This window comes from Pongo pygmaeus, chromosome 8, assembly GCF_028885625.2.
Source record: "Pongo pygmaeus isolate AG05252 chromosome 8, NHGRI_mPonPyg2-v2.0_pri, whole genome shotgun sequence".
NCBI lineage: Eukaryota > Metazoa > Chordata > Mammalia > Primates > Hominidae > Pongo > Pongo pygmaeus.
In genome coordinates, this window is record NC_072381.2 from 71,934,423 (window position 1) to 71,949,214 (window position 14,792).

Consider the following 14,792-nt stretch of genomic DNA (forward strand, 5'->3'; position numbering starts at 1 on the left):
GTTTGTTGTTTGAAAAAAAAATTGAGCAAATTCATTATTATTTCTTATATGCAGCACAGGAAACTAAAGTATTCTCTAATATTCACCTAGTTGACTCCTACGCACCTCTTATAATCCTCTTCCCAGTCAGATTAATTTTGTCAGGGAAGCCCTCCTTACCCTCTCTGCCAAGGCCCAATCTCCTTGTCATAGGCTTCATGTCCCTGTGTGCCTCTCCTCCACATGACCTGTCCAGTTATAATTGTGTGAGGATTCAATTAATATCTGCCCCTCCACTAAAATTGTATGTTCTATGAAAGCAGCCTGTCATGTTCTCCACTTTTTCTCAGGGACTAGCACAGTGTCTGGCACATGTAAGGTGCTCAATAAATATCTTTTGAATAAATAAATGATTTGTAGGACATTCAGAGTGAGGAGAAGTGGAGTGATAGGCAGGGGCTGGATTGCTCAGTGGTTAGAGGCTAAAATGTCACAGGGAAATGTTTAATGATGTAGTGCTAAAAACTCACTTTTTTTTTTTTTTTTTTTTTTTTTTTTTTTTTTTTTTTTTTTTTTTAGACAGAGTCTCCCTTTGCCACCAGGCTGGAGTACAGTGGTGCGATCTCAGCTCACTGCAACCTCTGCCTTCTAGGTTCAAGAATTCCCCAGCCTCAGCCTCCTGAGTAGTTGGGATTACAGGCACCTGGCACCATACCCGGCTAATTTTTGTATTTTTAGTAGAGACAGGGTTTCACTATGTTGGCCAGGCTGATCTCGAACTCCTGACCTTAAGTGACCTGCCCACCTTGACCTCCCAAAGTGCTGGGATTACAGGCATGAGCCACTGCGCCCAGCCAAAACTCACTTTTATTGTGACATATCTGGACAACTGGAGCTAAAGCGTGTTTGGGAACATCCTTGATGGGAATATGTTTCCATAAAACAGTCACACCAAGCCACCCCAGGGCTTGGCTTCTCTTGGAAACTCCAGGGTCCTTCCTCCTTCTAGATGTTCCTTCTAGAAGAACATCTTGTATTCTGATCCCCAGATAACTTTCTTAACCATATCCTCCCTATGAGTTCTACCTTCATGGTCAGAGAAGGGAAATGCAGGGGGAGAAGAGAGGGGTGCAATGAGGAGGAGGGAGCTACAGCTTGGCAGTTTTAATAAAGCCCACAAAATGCCAAATAGCTGATAGATAGAAAGGTGAGTCCATGGGGTGCTATGGATGGAATTCTCCTCAAAATTCTTATGTTGAAGCCCTAACCTTCCAAGTGACTGTCTTTGGAAATGGGGCCCATAAAAAGTTAATTATGGTTAAATGAGGCCATAAGGGTAGAACCCTAATCCAATAGGGCTGGTGCCCTTTTAAGAACAGGAAGAGAGGCCAGGCATGGTGGCTCACACCTGTAATCCCAGCACTTTGGGAGGCAAGGCAGGCAGATCACGAAGTCAGGAGATTGAGACCATCCTGGCAACATGGTGAAACCCCATCTCTACTAAAAATACAAAAATTAGCTGGGCATGGTGGCGTGTGCCTGTAATCCCAGCTACTCAGGAGTCTGGAGCAGGACAATCACTTGAACCAGGGAGTCGGAGGTTGCAGTGAGCCGAGATCATGCCACTGCACTCCAGCCTGGCGACAGAGTGAGACTCTGTCTCAAAAAAAAAAAAAAAAAAAGAACAGGGAGAGAACCTGGAGCAAGCATGTGAGGACACAGAAAGAAGGTAAGAAGGTGGCCATCTACAAGCCAGGAAGACAGCCCTCACCAGAACCATCAGCCAGCACCTTGGTCTTGGACTTCTCAACCTCTAGAACTGTGAGAAAGTACATTTCTATTGCTTAAGCTACCCAGTCTATGGTATTTTGTTATGGTAGCCTGAGCTAAGATAGAGGGTTATCCAAAAGGCTCCATTTTGTGCTATAAAAATAAGGTTGAGAGGCTTCAGCGTTCTTAGTCTTGTGTTCTCCACTATCTTCAACTGGACTTTTTCTGTCCCTTCTGTTTTGTTGGCATCAGAATTTAAATACGTCCAAGTCTCTCCAGCCTTAAACATCCCTCCCCAGGTCCTGGGGCCCTTCCTAGCTATAACCATACTTTCCTCTTTCCTTCCAGCCAAGCTTCCTAAAAGCATTGTCTACACTTGCCAAACACTGTCTCATTTCCATCCATTCACTCCTCACTTACGTTTTGGCCTCTACCCAGTCAGAAACTGCTTTGATGTCACATCCAGTGGATATTTTGGTCCTCCTCTGACTGTTCTCTTTTTTGACCATTTGTCCTCCCTCAAATTTCTGGACACTGGTCTCTTCTGCTTTTCCTCATTCCTTCTTGGCATCTTCTGTTTGTTTTTGATTTTGTTTTGAGACAGGGCCTCCCTCTATTGCCCAGACTGGAGTGCAGTTGTGTGATCTGGGCTCACTGCAGCATAGACCTCCTGGGCTTAAGCAATTCTCCTGCCTCAGCCTCCCACATAGCTGGGATCACAGGTCCATGCTACCACATGTGGCTAATTTTTTTTTTTTGAGACGGAGTCTTGCTCTGTCACCAGGCTGGAGTACAGTGGTGCAATTTCAGCTCACTGCAGTCTCCGCCTCCCAGGTTCAAGTGATTCTCCTGCCTCAGCCTCCTGAGTAGCTGGGATTACACCCAGCTAATTTTTTTTTTTTTGTATTTTTAGTAGAGACGGGGCTTCACCACATTGGCCAGGATGGTCTCGATCTCCTGATCTTGTGATCTGCCCACCTCGACCTCCCAAAGTGCTGGGATTACAGGTGTGAGCCACCACGCCTGGCCACATCTGGCTAATTTTAAAAAAAAAATTTGGCTGGGCATGGTGACTCACCTGTAATCCCAGCACTTTGGGAGGCCAAGGCGAGAGGATCACTTGAGGTCAGGAGTTCGAGACTAGCCTGGCCAACATGGTGAAACCCCGTCTCTACTAAAAACTACAAAAATTAGCCAGGCATGGTAGTGGGCGCCTGTAGTCCCAGCTACTTGGGAGGCTGAGGCAGGAGAATCACTTGAACCCAGGAGGCAGAGGTTGCAGTGAGCCAAGATCACGCCATTGCACTCCAGCCTGGGTGACAGAGTGAAACTCCATCTCAAAAAAAAAAAAAAAATTCTTCTTTTTTTTTTTTTTTGTAGAGACGAGGTCTCACTATACTGCCTAGGCTGGGCAGCGAACTCCTGGGCACAAACTGTTATAACTGTCCTGTTAATAAATAAATCCTCCTGTTTCCCATATCAGTCTCTCTGGTCCTCTGTTTCCCACAGCAAAATGATCCTCCTGCCTTGGCCCCTCAAAGTGCTGGGATTACAGGCATAAGCCACCATGCCCTGCCCTTTTTGGTCTTTATCTCCAGTCTGCTGCCCTAGTGCCCCTCACAGAAATGTTGATGTTCCCCAGGTTTTGCCGTTGGTCTTCTTCTTTTCTCACTCCACACCTCCCTCAGGTGAGCCTGCCCACTCCTGTTGTTTCAGCTTCTTCCAATGGTTCCCAAATCTGTAGCTTCAGCCTAGATTCCTTGCTAAGACCCCAGCTCAGATATCTAACTTCCTCCGGGTGTCCCTCTAACTGGATGTCTCCTAAATAAAGCCTGCTGTCTCCCCCTGCCAGTTCCCCCGTCCCCTGCATGCCCTCTCTTGGTACATGACATCACGATCCTTCTGATCATTCCATCTTGGTACATGACATCACGATCCTTCTGATCATTCCAGCCAAAAACTAAAGGTCAACCTCAATTCCTCTTTTTCCTTACTCCTCATATCTAATCAGTTACAATGACTTGTCTTTTCTATCTCTTAAATATCTACGTGCCTCTCTCTGTTTCTGTCTTTTCTGCCTCTTAGTCCCATAGGGAGAAGCTGAAAGACTGTGACGTATCTGTTGGCTCTGTATGGCTTTAAAAAAAACAAAAACAAAAACAAACAAACAAACAAAAAAAACACAGGCAAAAGGGAAAGGAGCAATGGATGCACAGGGGAAATGTTCTTTTGCTCTTTTTTTTTTTTTTTTTTTGTATTTTTAGTAGAGATGGGGTTTTGCCATGTTGGCCAGGCTGGTTTTGAACTCCTGACCTCAAGTGATCCGCCCATCTCGGCCTGCCAAAGTCCTGGGATTACAAGCGTGAGCCACCACACATTTCCTTAGTCTATTCTATTTATAAGAAATGTTGGTATTGGGAGGCGAAGCTTGCAGTGAGCCGAGATCAGGGGCCACCGCACTCCAGCCTGGGCGACAGAGCAAGACTCTGTCTCAGAAAAAAAAAAAAAAAAAAAACAGAAAAGAAATGTTGGTATCAGCCACTGTGATTGGCACCAGCTGACATGGTTCCCAATGATTTCAACCTCCTGGTATTCTTGCCATGTGTAATTCAGTCCCCTTGAGTGTGGGCTGGACCTAGTGACTTGCTTCTATTGAATAGGACAAGAGTATTTAACCGCCCTATAGGTTCACCTTGCCCACTGCCTAGACAGAGCCGCTTTATCAAGACAGGGGAATTGCAATGGAGATAGAGTAATTCACACAGAGCCGGCTGTGCAGGAGACCAGAGTTTAATTATTACTCAAATCAGTCTCCCTGAACATTCGGGGATCAGAGTCTTTAAAGATAATTTGGCAGGTAGGGGCTTGGGAAGTGGGGAGTGCTGATTGGTTGGAATGGAGATGAAATCATAGGGTGTTAAAGTGAGGTTTTCTTGCCATCTTCTGTTCCTGGGTGCGATGGCAGAACTGGTTGCGCCAGATTACCTGTCTGGGTGGTGTCAGCCAATCAAGTGCAGGATCTGGAAAATATCTCAAGCACTGATCTTAGGTTTTACAATAGTGATGTTATCCCCAGGAGCAATTTGGGGAGGTTCACACTCTTGGAGCCAAAGGTTGCATGACCCCTAAACTGTAATTTGTTTTTTTTCAGATATTTTATCTTTTTATTAAAATCTCTTACTAAAGCCTGCTTACACTGTCTTGATGCTTCTTCAGTTTGGAGATTTGTTTTCCTTTAATTTCCATTTTCTTAACTAGACACTCTAGTTCACATTCTATGTCGTCACAGACTGAATGGCTTTCAGTTTCCTTCATTTGTTTGAGTAGTTCTTGGTGCTCCATGCTCATTTGGTCCAGCTCATCTTGCATTGCCATCAAAAGTTCAGATAAATTGTCACAAATGGAAATGGACTTTTCTGAGTCAGGAGGAATAGCTTTACACCAGGAAGTTGTTCTAGAAGGCTTGGGGAGACATCTAGTCTCAGTCACGTTAAAAGGTTTCTGAAGGATATGTGGGTCACGATGTTGCCTCATCTTTTCAGCCACAAAAGGCAGTGCTCCAAACTTTGAACAAATTTGCCAAGGTGGTCCTCTCCTTATATATTTAGTTTTCTTTGAAGATTTCTTCTTTTCCTTGGAGTGCTTTAGATTTGAAACTGAAGGCATTATAATTTTACTGATTTCAAGTCCAGTTTGAAGCTCAGAAGCTTTGTCTTGAAATAGCTTACATTGATGTTCTTCTTCCTTAAGTTTTTCTTCTAAATGTTTAATCTTGTCCTCAGCAGTTCTCTGAGTTGTTGTAAGTCTAAAACACTCTTTTTCTAAGACATCAAGCTTTTCAAGTTTTGCATACAGCTTCATCTGATCTTGCTCTTTTTCCTTCTGAAGCTGGGCCTGTTGTTCTAGGATCATGTTCTTTTCTCGCTCTCCATTGAGAACCATTCTCTTTGTATATTCTAGTTGCTTCTCTAGAAGAGTGCAACGAGACTGGGCTGAGCTTAACTGTATACTTATATCTTTTTTCTGCTTTATCAGCTCCTGATGTGCCAGATTTCTCTCATTTGTTTCATTCTCTAAGGCCTTCTTATACTGTGCTGCTTCTCTGGAAAGAATGTTCAGGTTATCTTCAGCTTGTGTTCTCTCCAGCTCTAAACAATGAATTTTTTCCTGAAGAGTTTTTAAGGCTAAAATAAGAGCTTGGCTATTTGGGCTATGAAGTATCTTAGGAGAGGTAACTTCTAAGTTCGCAAGATGGCAATTCTGAGATGGTTCATTCTGGGTGAATGAGGGAACGAATACTCTTTCTGGAGGTTTATGATAGCTTCCTACTATACTATGCATTAATTCAGAATCCATTATCAAGCAGACGCTGTCAGTCAGCCCCTGCCACCGCTAACCGTTGGTTCGCAGGCACCCCCCTAAACTGTAATTTCTAACCTTGTAGCTAATTTGTTAGTCCTGCAAAGGCAGAGTGGTCCCTGGCAAGAAGGGAGTCTTTTTTTTTTTTTTAGACAGAGTCTCACTCTGTCACCCAGGCTGGAGTGCAGTGGCATGATCTCGGCTCACTGCAACCTCCGCCTCCTGGGTTCAAGCAATTCTCCTGCCTCAGCCTCCTGAGTAGCTGGGATTACAGGTGTGCACCACCATGCCCGGCTAATTTTTGTATTTTCAGTAGAGACGGGGTTTCACCATGTTGGTCAGGCTGGTCTCGAACTATTGATCTCATGATCCGCCTGCCTCGGGCTCCCAAAGTGCTGGGATTACAGGCATGAGCCACCATGCCCGGTCACAAGAAGGGAGTCTTTTTGGGAAAGGGCTATTATCAATTTTGTTTCAGAGTAAAATCGTGAACTGAATTCCTTCCCAAAGTTAGTTCAGCCTACGGCCCAGCCATGAACAAGGACAGCTTAAGGATTAGAAGCAAGATAGAGTCGGTTAGGTGTGATTTCTTTCACTGTCATAATTTCCTCAGTTATAACTTAGCAAAGGCAGTTTCAAGTATAGATGTCACAACCAGGATTGGATTCTAAAAGACTGACTCTGCCTTTTTTTTTTTTTTTTTTTTTTTTTTTGAGACAGAGTCTCACTGTCGCCCAGGCTGTAGTGCAGTGGCGTGATCTCTACTCACTGTAGCCTCCACCTCCCAGGTTCAAGCGATTCTCCTGCCTCAGCCTCCCGAGTAGCTGGGACTACAGGCGTGTGTCACCACACCTGGCTAATTTTTGCATTTTTAGTAGAGATGGGGTTTCACCAGGTCTGCCAGGCTGGTCTTGAACTCCTGACCTCATGTGATCCGCCCACCTAGGCCTCCCAAAGTGCTAGGATTACAAGTGTGAGCCACTACACCCAACCAAGGCCCTTTTTTTTTTTTTTTTTTTTTTTGAGATGGAGTCTCCCTCCATTGCCCAGGCTGGAGTGCAGTGGTGTGATCTCTGCTCACTGCAACCTCTGCCTCCTGGGTTCAAGCGATTCTCGTGCCTCAACCTCCCAAGTAGCCGGGACTACAGATGCACGCCACCAAACCCAGCTAATTTTTGTAATTTTAGTAGAGACAGGATTTCACCATGTTGGCCAGGCTGGTCTCAAACTCCTGACCTGAAGTGATTCACCTGCCTCAGCTTCCCAAAGTGCTGGTATTACACGCATGAGCCACTGGGACCAGCCCCAAGGCCCTATTTTTAAGGTTACTTTTTATCTATGGCAAATGACACTATTTTCCACTTGTGGAATGATATACAATTCCTTTTTAAAAATAAATGTTTTTTTTTAAGTTAAAAAGTGAGTTGAAGGAAAAATATAAGTAAATAGTACTATGGTGTGTTGGTAAAGCATTTCCTTCAGAAAAAAAAAAAAAGGTCATGATTTGTAGTGTGTGCTGATTTCTATGGTGTAAGTTCTTCCACCATGCCTATTTCTAGTAATCCAGGTGATGGCACTGTACCCAGAGCTGGGAAAAAATGGGCAGAAGGAGCAAGCTCCGAGTCTGCACAAGTGACTCCGGCTCACCACTGGATGGGGCTCAGATATAGCAAAAATCAGGAAGGTGGTATGGCAACAACTGAAGCTTGAGAAATGCTTTTTGAGTCACCTTTGATAAGAATCGTATTTTCCATAGCAGAGCACAACTGCCTTGAGTTCTTGCTAATTTGACTACTTCTTGCTAATTTTCGTAAACCTGCAGTACCTGGCAGGGTAAGAGGGGTGGGCACCTCTCAACAGGCTGAACCTTCTGGAAGAGGTACTGGGGTAACTACTCTTCTGCCTTAGGATGGCAGTGACTTGGAGTGACCTCTAGTTCCTGGCTGTTGGTAGCTCAGCTCCAGGGAGAGGTGCGGCCCCAGGTGGAGGACAGAGTGAGAAACAGGATGATGTGTGGGGGCAGGGTCTGACTCACACCTGTGGAAGGTAGGAACTTCTCGGTTCGTTTTTATTTAAATGTTCCTTCCTCCCTTCCTCCCTCCCTCCCTCCCTCCCTTCCTTTTTTTTGCGGGGTGGGGACGGAGTTTTGCTCTTGTCACTCAGGCTGGAGTGCAATGGCCCAATTTTGGCTCACTGCAACCTCTGCCTCCCTGGTTCAAGCGATTCCCCTGCCTCAGCCTCCCAAGTAGCTGGAATTACAGGTGCCCGCCACTGCGCCCGGCTAATTTTTGTATTTTTAGTAGAGACAGAGTTTCACCATATTGGCCAGGCTGGTCTCGAACTCCTGATCTCAGTTGATCCGCCCACCTCGGCCTCCCAAAGTGCTGGGATTATAGGCGTCAGCCACTGTGCCCGGCCTCTTCTCTTTTCTTTTCTGTCTCTCTCTCTCTCTCTCTCCCTCCCTTCCTCCTTCCCTTCCTCCCTCCCTTCCTTCCCTACTTTCTTGCTTTTTTTTTTTTTTTTGAGATGGAGTTTCACTCTTGTGGCCCAGGCTGGAGTGCAATGGCACAATCTCGGCTTACTGCAACCTCTGCCTCCTGGGTTAAAGCGACTCTCCTGCCTCAGCCTCCCTAGTAGCTGGGATTACAGGCACCCACCACCACACCCAGCTAATTTTTTCTATTTTTAGTAGAGACGGGGTTTCACTATGTTGGCCAGGCTGGCCTTGAACTCCTGACCTCAGGTGTTCCACCCTCCTCAGCCTCCCAAAGTGCTGGGATTACAGGCATGAGCCACCGCACCTGGCAAAGATGATTTTCTTTCAAGAGGTGTGAGATAAGGGCCAATATGAGGAGAATAGAGTGGAAAAGGAGAGATTTACAGTTTTATATTGTATTACAGCTACTGCAACAAAGTGCTGCAGGCCAGGTATCTTACCAACAGAAATGCATTGTCTCACAGTTCTGGAGTCTAGAAATCTGAAATCAAGGTATTCGTTGGGTCCTTCTGAAAGCTATGAGGGAAGGATCTGTTCCAAGCCTTTCTCTTTAGCTTGTAGGTGGCCATCTTCTCCCTGTGTCTCTTTACATGATCTTCCCTCTATGCATGTCTGCCTGTCTACCAATAACCACTTCTTATAAGGACACCAATCATATTGGATTAGGACCCACCCTAATGACCTCAATTTTAACTTGATTCCTTCTGTAAAGACCCTACCTCCAAGTGAGGCCACATTCTGAGGTACTAGGGGTTAGGACTACAACATATCTTTTTTTTTTTTTTTTTCTGGTGGATGTGCTAGACCAATTAGCAGGCCTAGAAGTTCTTTGATGAGGAGTAGACTCCATCAGGGTCTTCAGTCACAGGAGTTGAGATGCTGACTCTGTCAATGGGATACTGTCCCTTTTACAAGTGCCCTGAGAATTTATCCTGCCCAGTGAGGGGCAGACCCTTCAGGGAATAACCACAGAACAATTTTGTCTTAGCACAAGAGTCTTCCTATCTGCAAGTAATTTGCAAGGATTTCAAACATCTCCAGAGGCTGTGGCCAAGCCCTGGCAAACATCCGAGTCTGTTCAGGGTGTACAGCTTCTGACTCAGGTGGCCAGGCTTGGACCACCTCGCTAAGGGGTCCAGGCCTCTAAAGACGCTCTGGGTCTCTTCAGAGGAGACTATTTGTTTGGGGCCAGTTGAGCTTCTTCACTGAGAAGCCTCAGGGCCTTCCCTTGCACAGCCCTACCTTCCTGATTCCCTCACTTGCTGTTCTGAAACTGAAAATGGCCATGAACGGCGTGAGGCTTATAGACCCTAACAGTGAGGGATAATATTTTGCCAATTGACTGCATTGAATGGAGTCAGTAAACATAGTGACTGAAAATCTTACCACTGTTGATACGTATTTTCTGAGTACCCAATAGGTATTGTAAGAATACTTTTTTTTTTTTGAGACCTGGTCTTCCTCCTGGGCTCAAGGGCTCAAGCTATCCTCCCATCTCAGCCTCCTGAGTAGCTGGGACTACAGGCCCATGCCACCACGCCCGGCTACTTTTTGTATTTTTTGTAGAGATAGGGTTTCACCATGTTGCCAGGCTGCTCTCAAACTCGTGAGCTCAAGTGATCCTCCCGCCTCAGCCTCCCAAAGTGCTGAGATGACAGGCGTGAGCCACGGAGCCCAGCCCAAGAATACTTATGGAGTCCTGTGACAGATTACAAAATTAGCCCCCACTCTCTGCTCATCCCTGTACTCATATTCTTTGCAATGTGACTTTGCTGCTCCTCCCATCAGGAGATGGAGTCTATTTCTTCACCCTTGAACCTGGGTTGGCCTTGCCATTTGGTTTAGTCGATACAACTGTGGAAGTGGACTAGTGCCAATTTTGAGCCTAGACTTTGAGAGACCTTGCACCATTCCACTCTTGCTCTCGGAGCCCTGCAGCTCCATGTGAACAAATTAGGCTAGCCTGTTAGTAGATGAGAGACATGCGACCTACTTGCCTCAGTTGGCAGCTAGCCACTTCCCAGAAGCAGAGCCTTCTGACTGCCTGGCGATGAACCCGTATGCATGAGGGAGTCCAGCTGAGACCAGAAGAACTGCCCAGCTAAGCCCAGCCTCAAATACTGACCCATAAAATCATGAACTAAGTAAGTATTGTTTTAAGCCACATCTAAGTTTTGGGGTGTTTTATTATGCAGGAAACACTGATGGATACAAGCACTGAACATGCATCAAGTTCTGGTATTTGCAATCAGGCAGACTCTCGGGAGTAAAGACTTGTGTAGAGATGATAGAATAATGGGTATAATGCACTAAGTGCTCTGGAGAAGCAAAAACAGTAGGAATAGAAGAGGTGGATTTGAGCTAGGGAGGGATCTTGTCTCTGTGGAGTTAGAGGGTCCAGGATGAACTGCCTGGGACAGGGAACTGGCTGAGGGAAAGCATGAATGTTGGAAACCCCAGGCTGGGGCCATCAGCCAGCAGTATCTACTGAGCCCTTACCATGGGTACAGAAACACTGTACTGGCTGTCTCAGGTCTGCGTATGGACTAGCAGGGGAGAGAAGACATCCACGTGTAAAAGTTGGGTAGAAGTGTCATGCTGGTTTTCAGTGAAAACAGAAGTAGCTATGTCTGCTTTGTCCACAGTGGCAAGCAGCATCTCTCGGCTTGGGCAGAATGGGACTCTACCCATTAGTTATTTATATCTGGTACTTGGTATATATCTGGCAGGGATGTGGTGTTGATGGGTTGAGAGAGGTCTCCATAGTTTTCCCTGGGAAGGCACAAGGGGTCAGAAAACACGGCTGCTTAAGTATCCACTTGACTGGTAACCCCTTGAGGGCAGGATCTGTGTCTGATTCGTGTCAATATACCCCAAGACACAGGGTCTTGCACATACTAAGCATTCAGTTTCAAAAGACTTAGTTTGGAGATATTTATCATCCTCTTCTCTTTATTCCTACTAACCTATTGCAGTTTTTTCCTAGGGCTGCTATAACAAATGGACATAAACTGGGTGGCGTAAAGCAACAGAAATTTATTCACTTACAGCTCTGGAAGCTATTAAGTCCAAAATCAAGGTGTCTGGAGGGTTAGTTCCTTTTTGGAGGCTCTGAAGGAGGAATTATTCCCTGCCTGTTCCTAGCTTCTGGTCCCTGCTGGCAGTGCTTGGCACTCCTGGCCTTGGAAATGCATCAGCTGATCCCTGCCGCCATCACCACCGGTGGTTCTCCCTGTGCGTCTCTTCTGTGTCTCTTCTCTTACAATGACACCAGTCTCAGTGGATTAGGGGCCTGCCCTACTCCAGCATGACCTTAACTCATTACATCTGCAATGGCCCTACTTCCAAATAAGATCACGTTCTGATGAACTTTAACATATTGTTGGGGGTGGAGAGGGCATAAGTAACCCTTAACATCCATCGAGGCCCAAGGGAATGTGTATTCTTTGACTGCCTAGACTCCCTAGAGGAGGAATTAAATATTCTTTTTTTTTTCTTTGAGACAGAGTCTCACTCTGTCCACTCAGGCTGGAGTGCTGATCTCGGCTCACTGCAACCTCCGCCTCCCGGGTTCAAGCGATTCTCCTGCCTCAGCATCCCGAGTAGCTGCGGCTACAGGCGCCCGCCACCACGCCCGGCTAATTTTTGTGTTTTTAGTGGAGACGGGGGTTTCGCCATGTTGGTCAGGCTGGTCTCGAACTCCCGACCTCAGGTGATCCGTCTACCTCGGCCTCCCAAAGTGCTGGGATTACAGGTGTGAGCCACCGCGCCCCGCCCTCAAGTCATATTTTATAGATGAGAACATTAGGATTGGAAACGCAGGGCCGAGACACAGGGCCTTGCATATACTAAAAACCTCAGTGGGCACCCGAAGTCATCATAGGAAAAGTTCCCTATGCTCCATGTTCACGTGTTTCGAAGTATCCCTGATCTGGCTAATTCAACTCCATTCCCTCGAGAAAACCCAATCTGGAGCCCCGGTCCTAGAGATCCTGGGATGTACTGCACGTCCAACTCTGTATCTCCGCCCTCTCAGGCGTTCTCCCTCTAGAAGCAGCACACAAAGCGGTTACTCCCTGCGGGCGGGAGCGCGCGGGCTGCCCTTCCGCGCGTCACCCTCGCGCGCGCCGCTCCCGCGCTGATTGGCTGCGCGCAGCCCGGGCCCTGCCTGCTCCCGCCGCGGCGCCGGTCCTGGGGCGGGGATTGGCGGAGTGGCCGCGCGCGCAGATCCCGCAGCCCCGCGCGCCCCGCCCCGCCGGCTCGGAACCCGCCTGGGGCGCCGCCGGCGGCGGAGGGAGCGTGACTGCGCTGCGCAGGGCGCTAGGAGGCATTGTCGCCGTAAGTGGAGCCAAAGCGGCCCGGAGCGGGACCACACGCTTCTTGCCCCGCAAAGTAAACGTAGTCCGAGGTCAAGCGTTGCAGGGGCTGGGGGAGAGAGGGCGAGAAGTGTCCCGATTTTTGCAGCGTCCCCTCCCCTCCCCCAGGTCACCCGGTGGAAAAGAGCAGCGGTGCACCAGCGGAGGCTCTGGCGGTGCCAAGGGGCCCGACATGCGCGGGCTCTTGCTTGCTCACCGCACCTGGACCCCGATGGTTCAGGGGAGTGGGTGCAGAGGTGCCAGGAAATAGGGAGCTCGGAGAAGCGCTCCCGGGCGGGCCTCCATTCCTCGCGGGAGGCGCCCTTGCTTGGAGAGGCTGCTGTGCATTTCGTCCCCGAAGCGACACTTTCGGGGTTTGCTTCCGCTCTGGGGAGCTGCAGACGCCTGCTCCAGAGCGTGCCTCTCGGCCTCCGGGCAGCGTGGGAGCCCCGGGGCCTCTGCGATCACTACCATTCTTCCCTCTGCCAGCTTTATTCTCCCAGTCCCCGCCTGCCAGGCCAGCGGACGAGGTGCCATTGGCTGCAGGCACCGGGGGTGAGGCGGGTCCTGGCACGCGGGGCGGGGGGACCCTTGCCTGGCTACCGTGCGTAGTGCTGGAGGCTCAGTCCGAGGATACCTAGATGTTAGCGAGGGAGCACGCGCTGAGCTTCCCGAACCCCATGCTACAAAAACAAGGCGCCAGCAGGTCCCGCTCACGTCCCAGCAGGCTTCTTTCCCTGGGGTGGGAAAGTGGGTCAACTTCGTTCTGATCTGAAGGGGGGTTTGGGACTGTTTGGGTCGCTCCTCACCTCCCCACCCGCTCCCCGGCTTGGCATGGTCCAGAGCCCGGGCTGGAGCCCGCGGTAGGGCCAGCTTGCACACATGGCTCCGGAGGCTCCGGTTGCCCATCCGAGCCGCTGCCAGGCTCTAACGTTCCCAACTGACAACACCAGTAACTAAATATAGGAGCAAATGGTGGGGACGGGCTGTCGCAGCGGCTCCTTTGCAGAGGTCTCCGGACTGCAGATAAGGTAGAGTTATTGATGGTAAGGGCTGGAGTCTGGGGGCCAGGTCAGGGTTTAAGCAAAAATCACCCCTCCCCCAGCCAGCCTGAGTCCAGGTGAAACCAGGTTATAGGGACAGGAGGGCTGTATTGCCAGCTCCCCCAAAGCAGGACAACGTTTTTGTCTGGCATTGAATTTATTACATCCAAACTTCCTCTCTACACCTGTTTGATTACCTACTGGTAATGCCTTGGTGTGGGAAACATGTAATGGTTTGCAAAGTCCTTTCCCAAAAGTTACATATCAGTTACTTCCCACAATAATCCAGTGAGGAAGGTGGTATTTCCATTTTACAAATGGGACTGCTCACAACACTGTTAACTTTGCAAAACTATGGATTCGGCTGCCTTCCTCAAAAAACTCTTAGTTCGCTACACAGAAGCAGAGGACAGCCTTGTAAGAGGGCTGCAGTTCCCTTCCTCAGTAATCTGGGAGCCCATTGGCTCCCTGTCTCTCTCTCTCCTGAATCTCTCTGTGCACCTGTTGCTCAGCCCCTGTCCCTTCCCCCTGGCCATGCCACGTGCCTTCATGCCCCCCTAGGCCTGGCCCTGTAGCCTTACTAGTATCAGGCTCATCCTGCCTCCCAGTGGGAAGCTTGTTCTAGCCCATACCCGGTCTTTGCCCCTTTACTCCCACAGTGGGGGCCTTATGGAAGGTGTCCAGGAGACATCTGCTGGATTTAAACATTTCACCGGACCAGGATGCTCACTCTGAGGAATGGGGTTGGGGGTGTGTGTGGAGAGGGCCATGCTTTGAGGATGTAGGCAG

At 48.4% G+C, this 14,792-nt stretch overlaps 2 protein-coding genes across 3 annotated transcripts in view; one reads left to right on the forward strand and one right to left on the reverse strand.

Annotated features, from left to right (window-relative positions):
* Positions 1-4,929: 4,929 nt before the first annotated feature.
* LOC129006323 (centrosomal protein CEP57L1-like) lies at positions 4,930-6,145 on the reverse strand. The gene has a single exon (XM_054435872.2). The coding sequence runs from the start codon at positions 6,103-6,105 to the stop codon at positions 4,930-4,932; it is 1,176 nt and encodes a 391-aa protein (XP_054291847.1). The 5' UTR covers positions 6,106-6,145.
* A 6,703-nt stretch (positions 6,146-12,848) lies between these two features.
* Positions 12,849-14,792, forward strand: part of LRRC20 (leucine rich repeat containing 20) — a 97,702-nt gene continuing 95,758 nt past the window's right edge. The window contains exon 1 of one of the 2 annotated variants that reach the window (XM_054436957.2): positions 12,849-12,943. The gene's annotated coding sequence lies outside the window, so the exon portion shown is untranslated. The remainder of the gene's footprint in view (positions 12,944-14,792) is intronic. The other variant, XM_054436958.2, reaches the window with a different exon arrangement.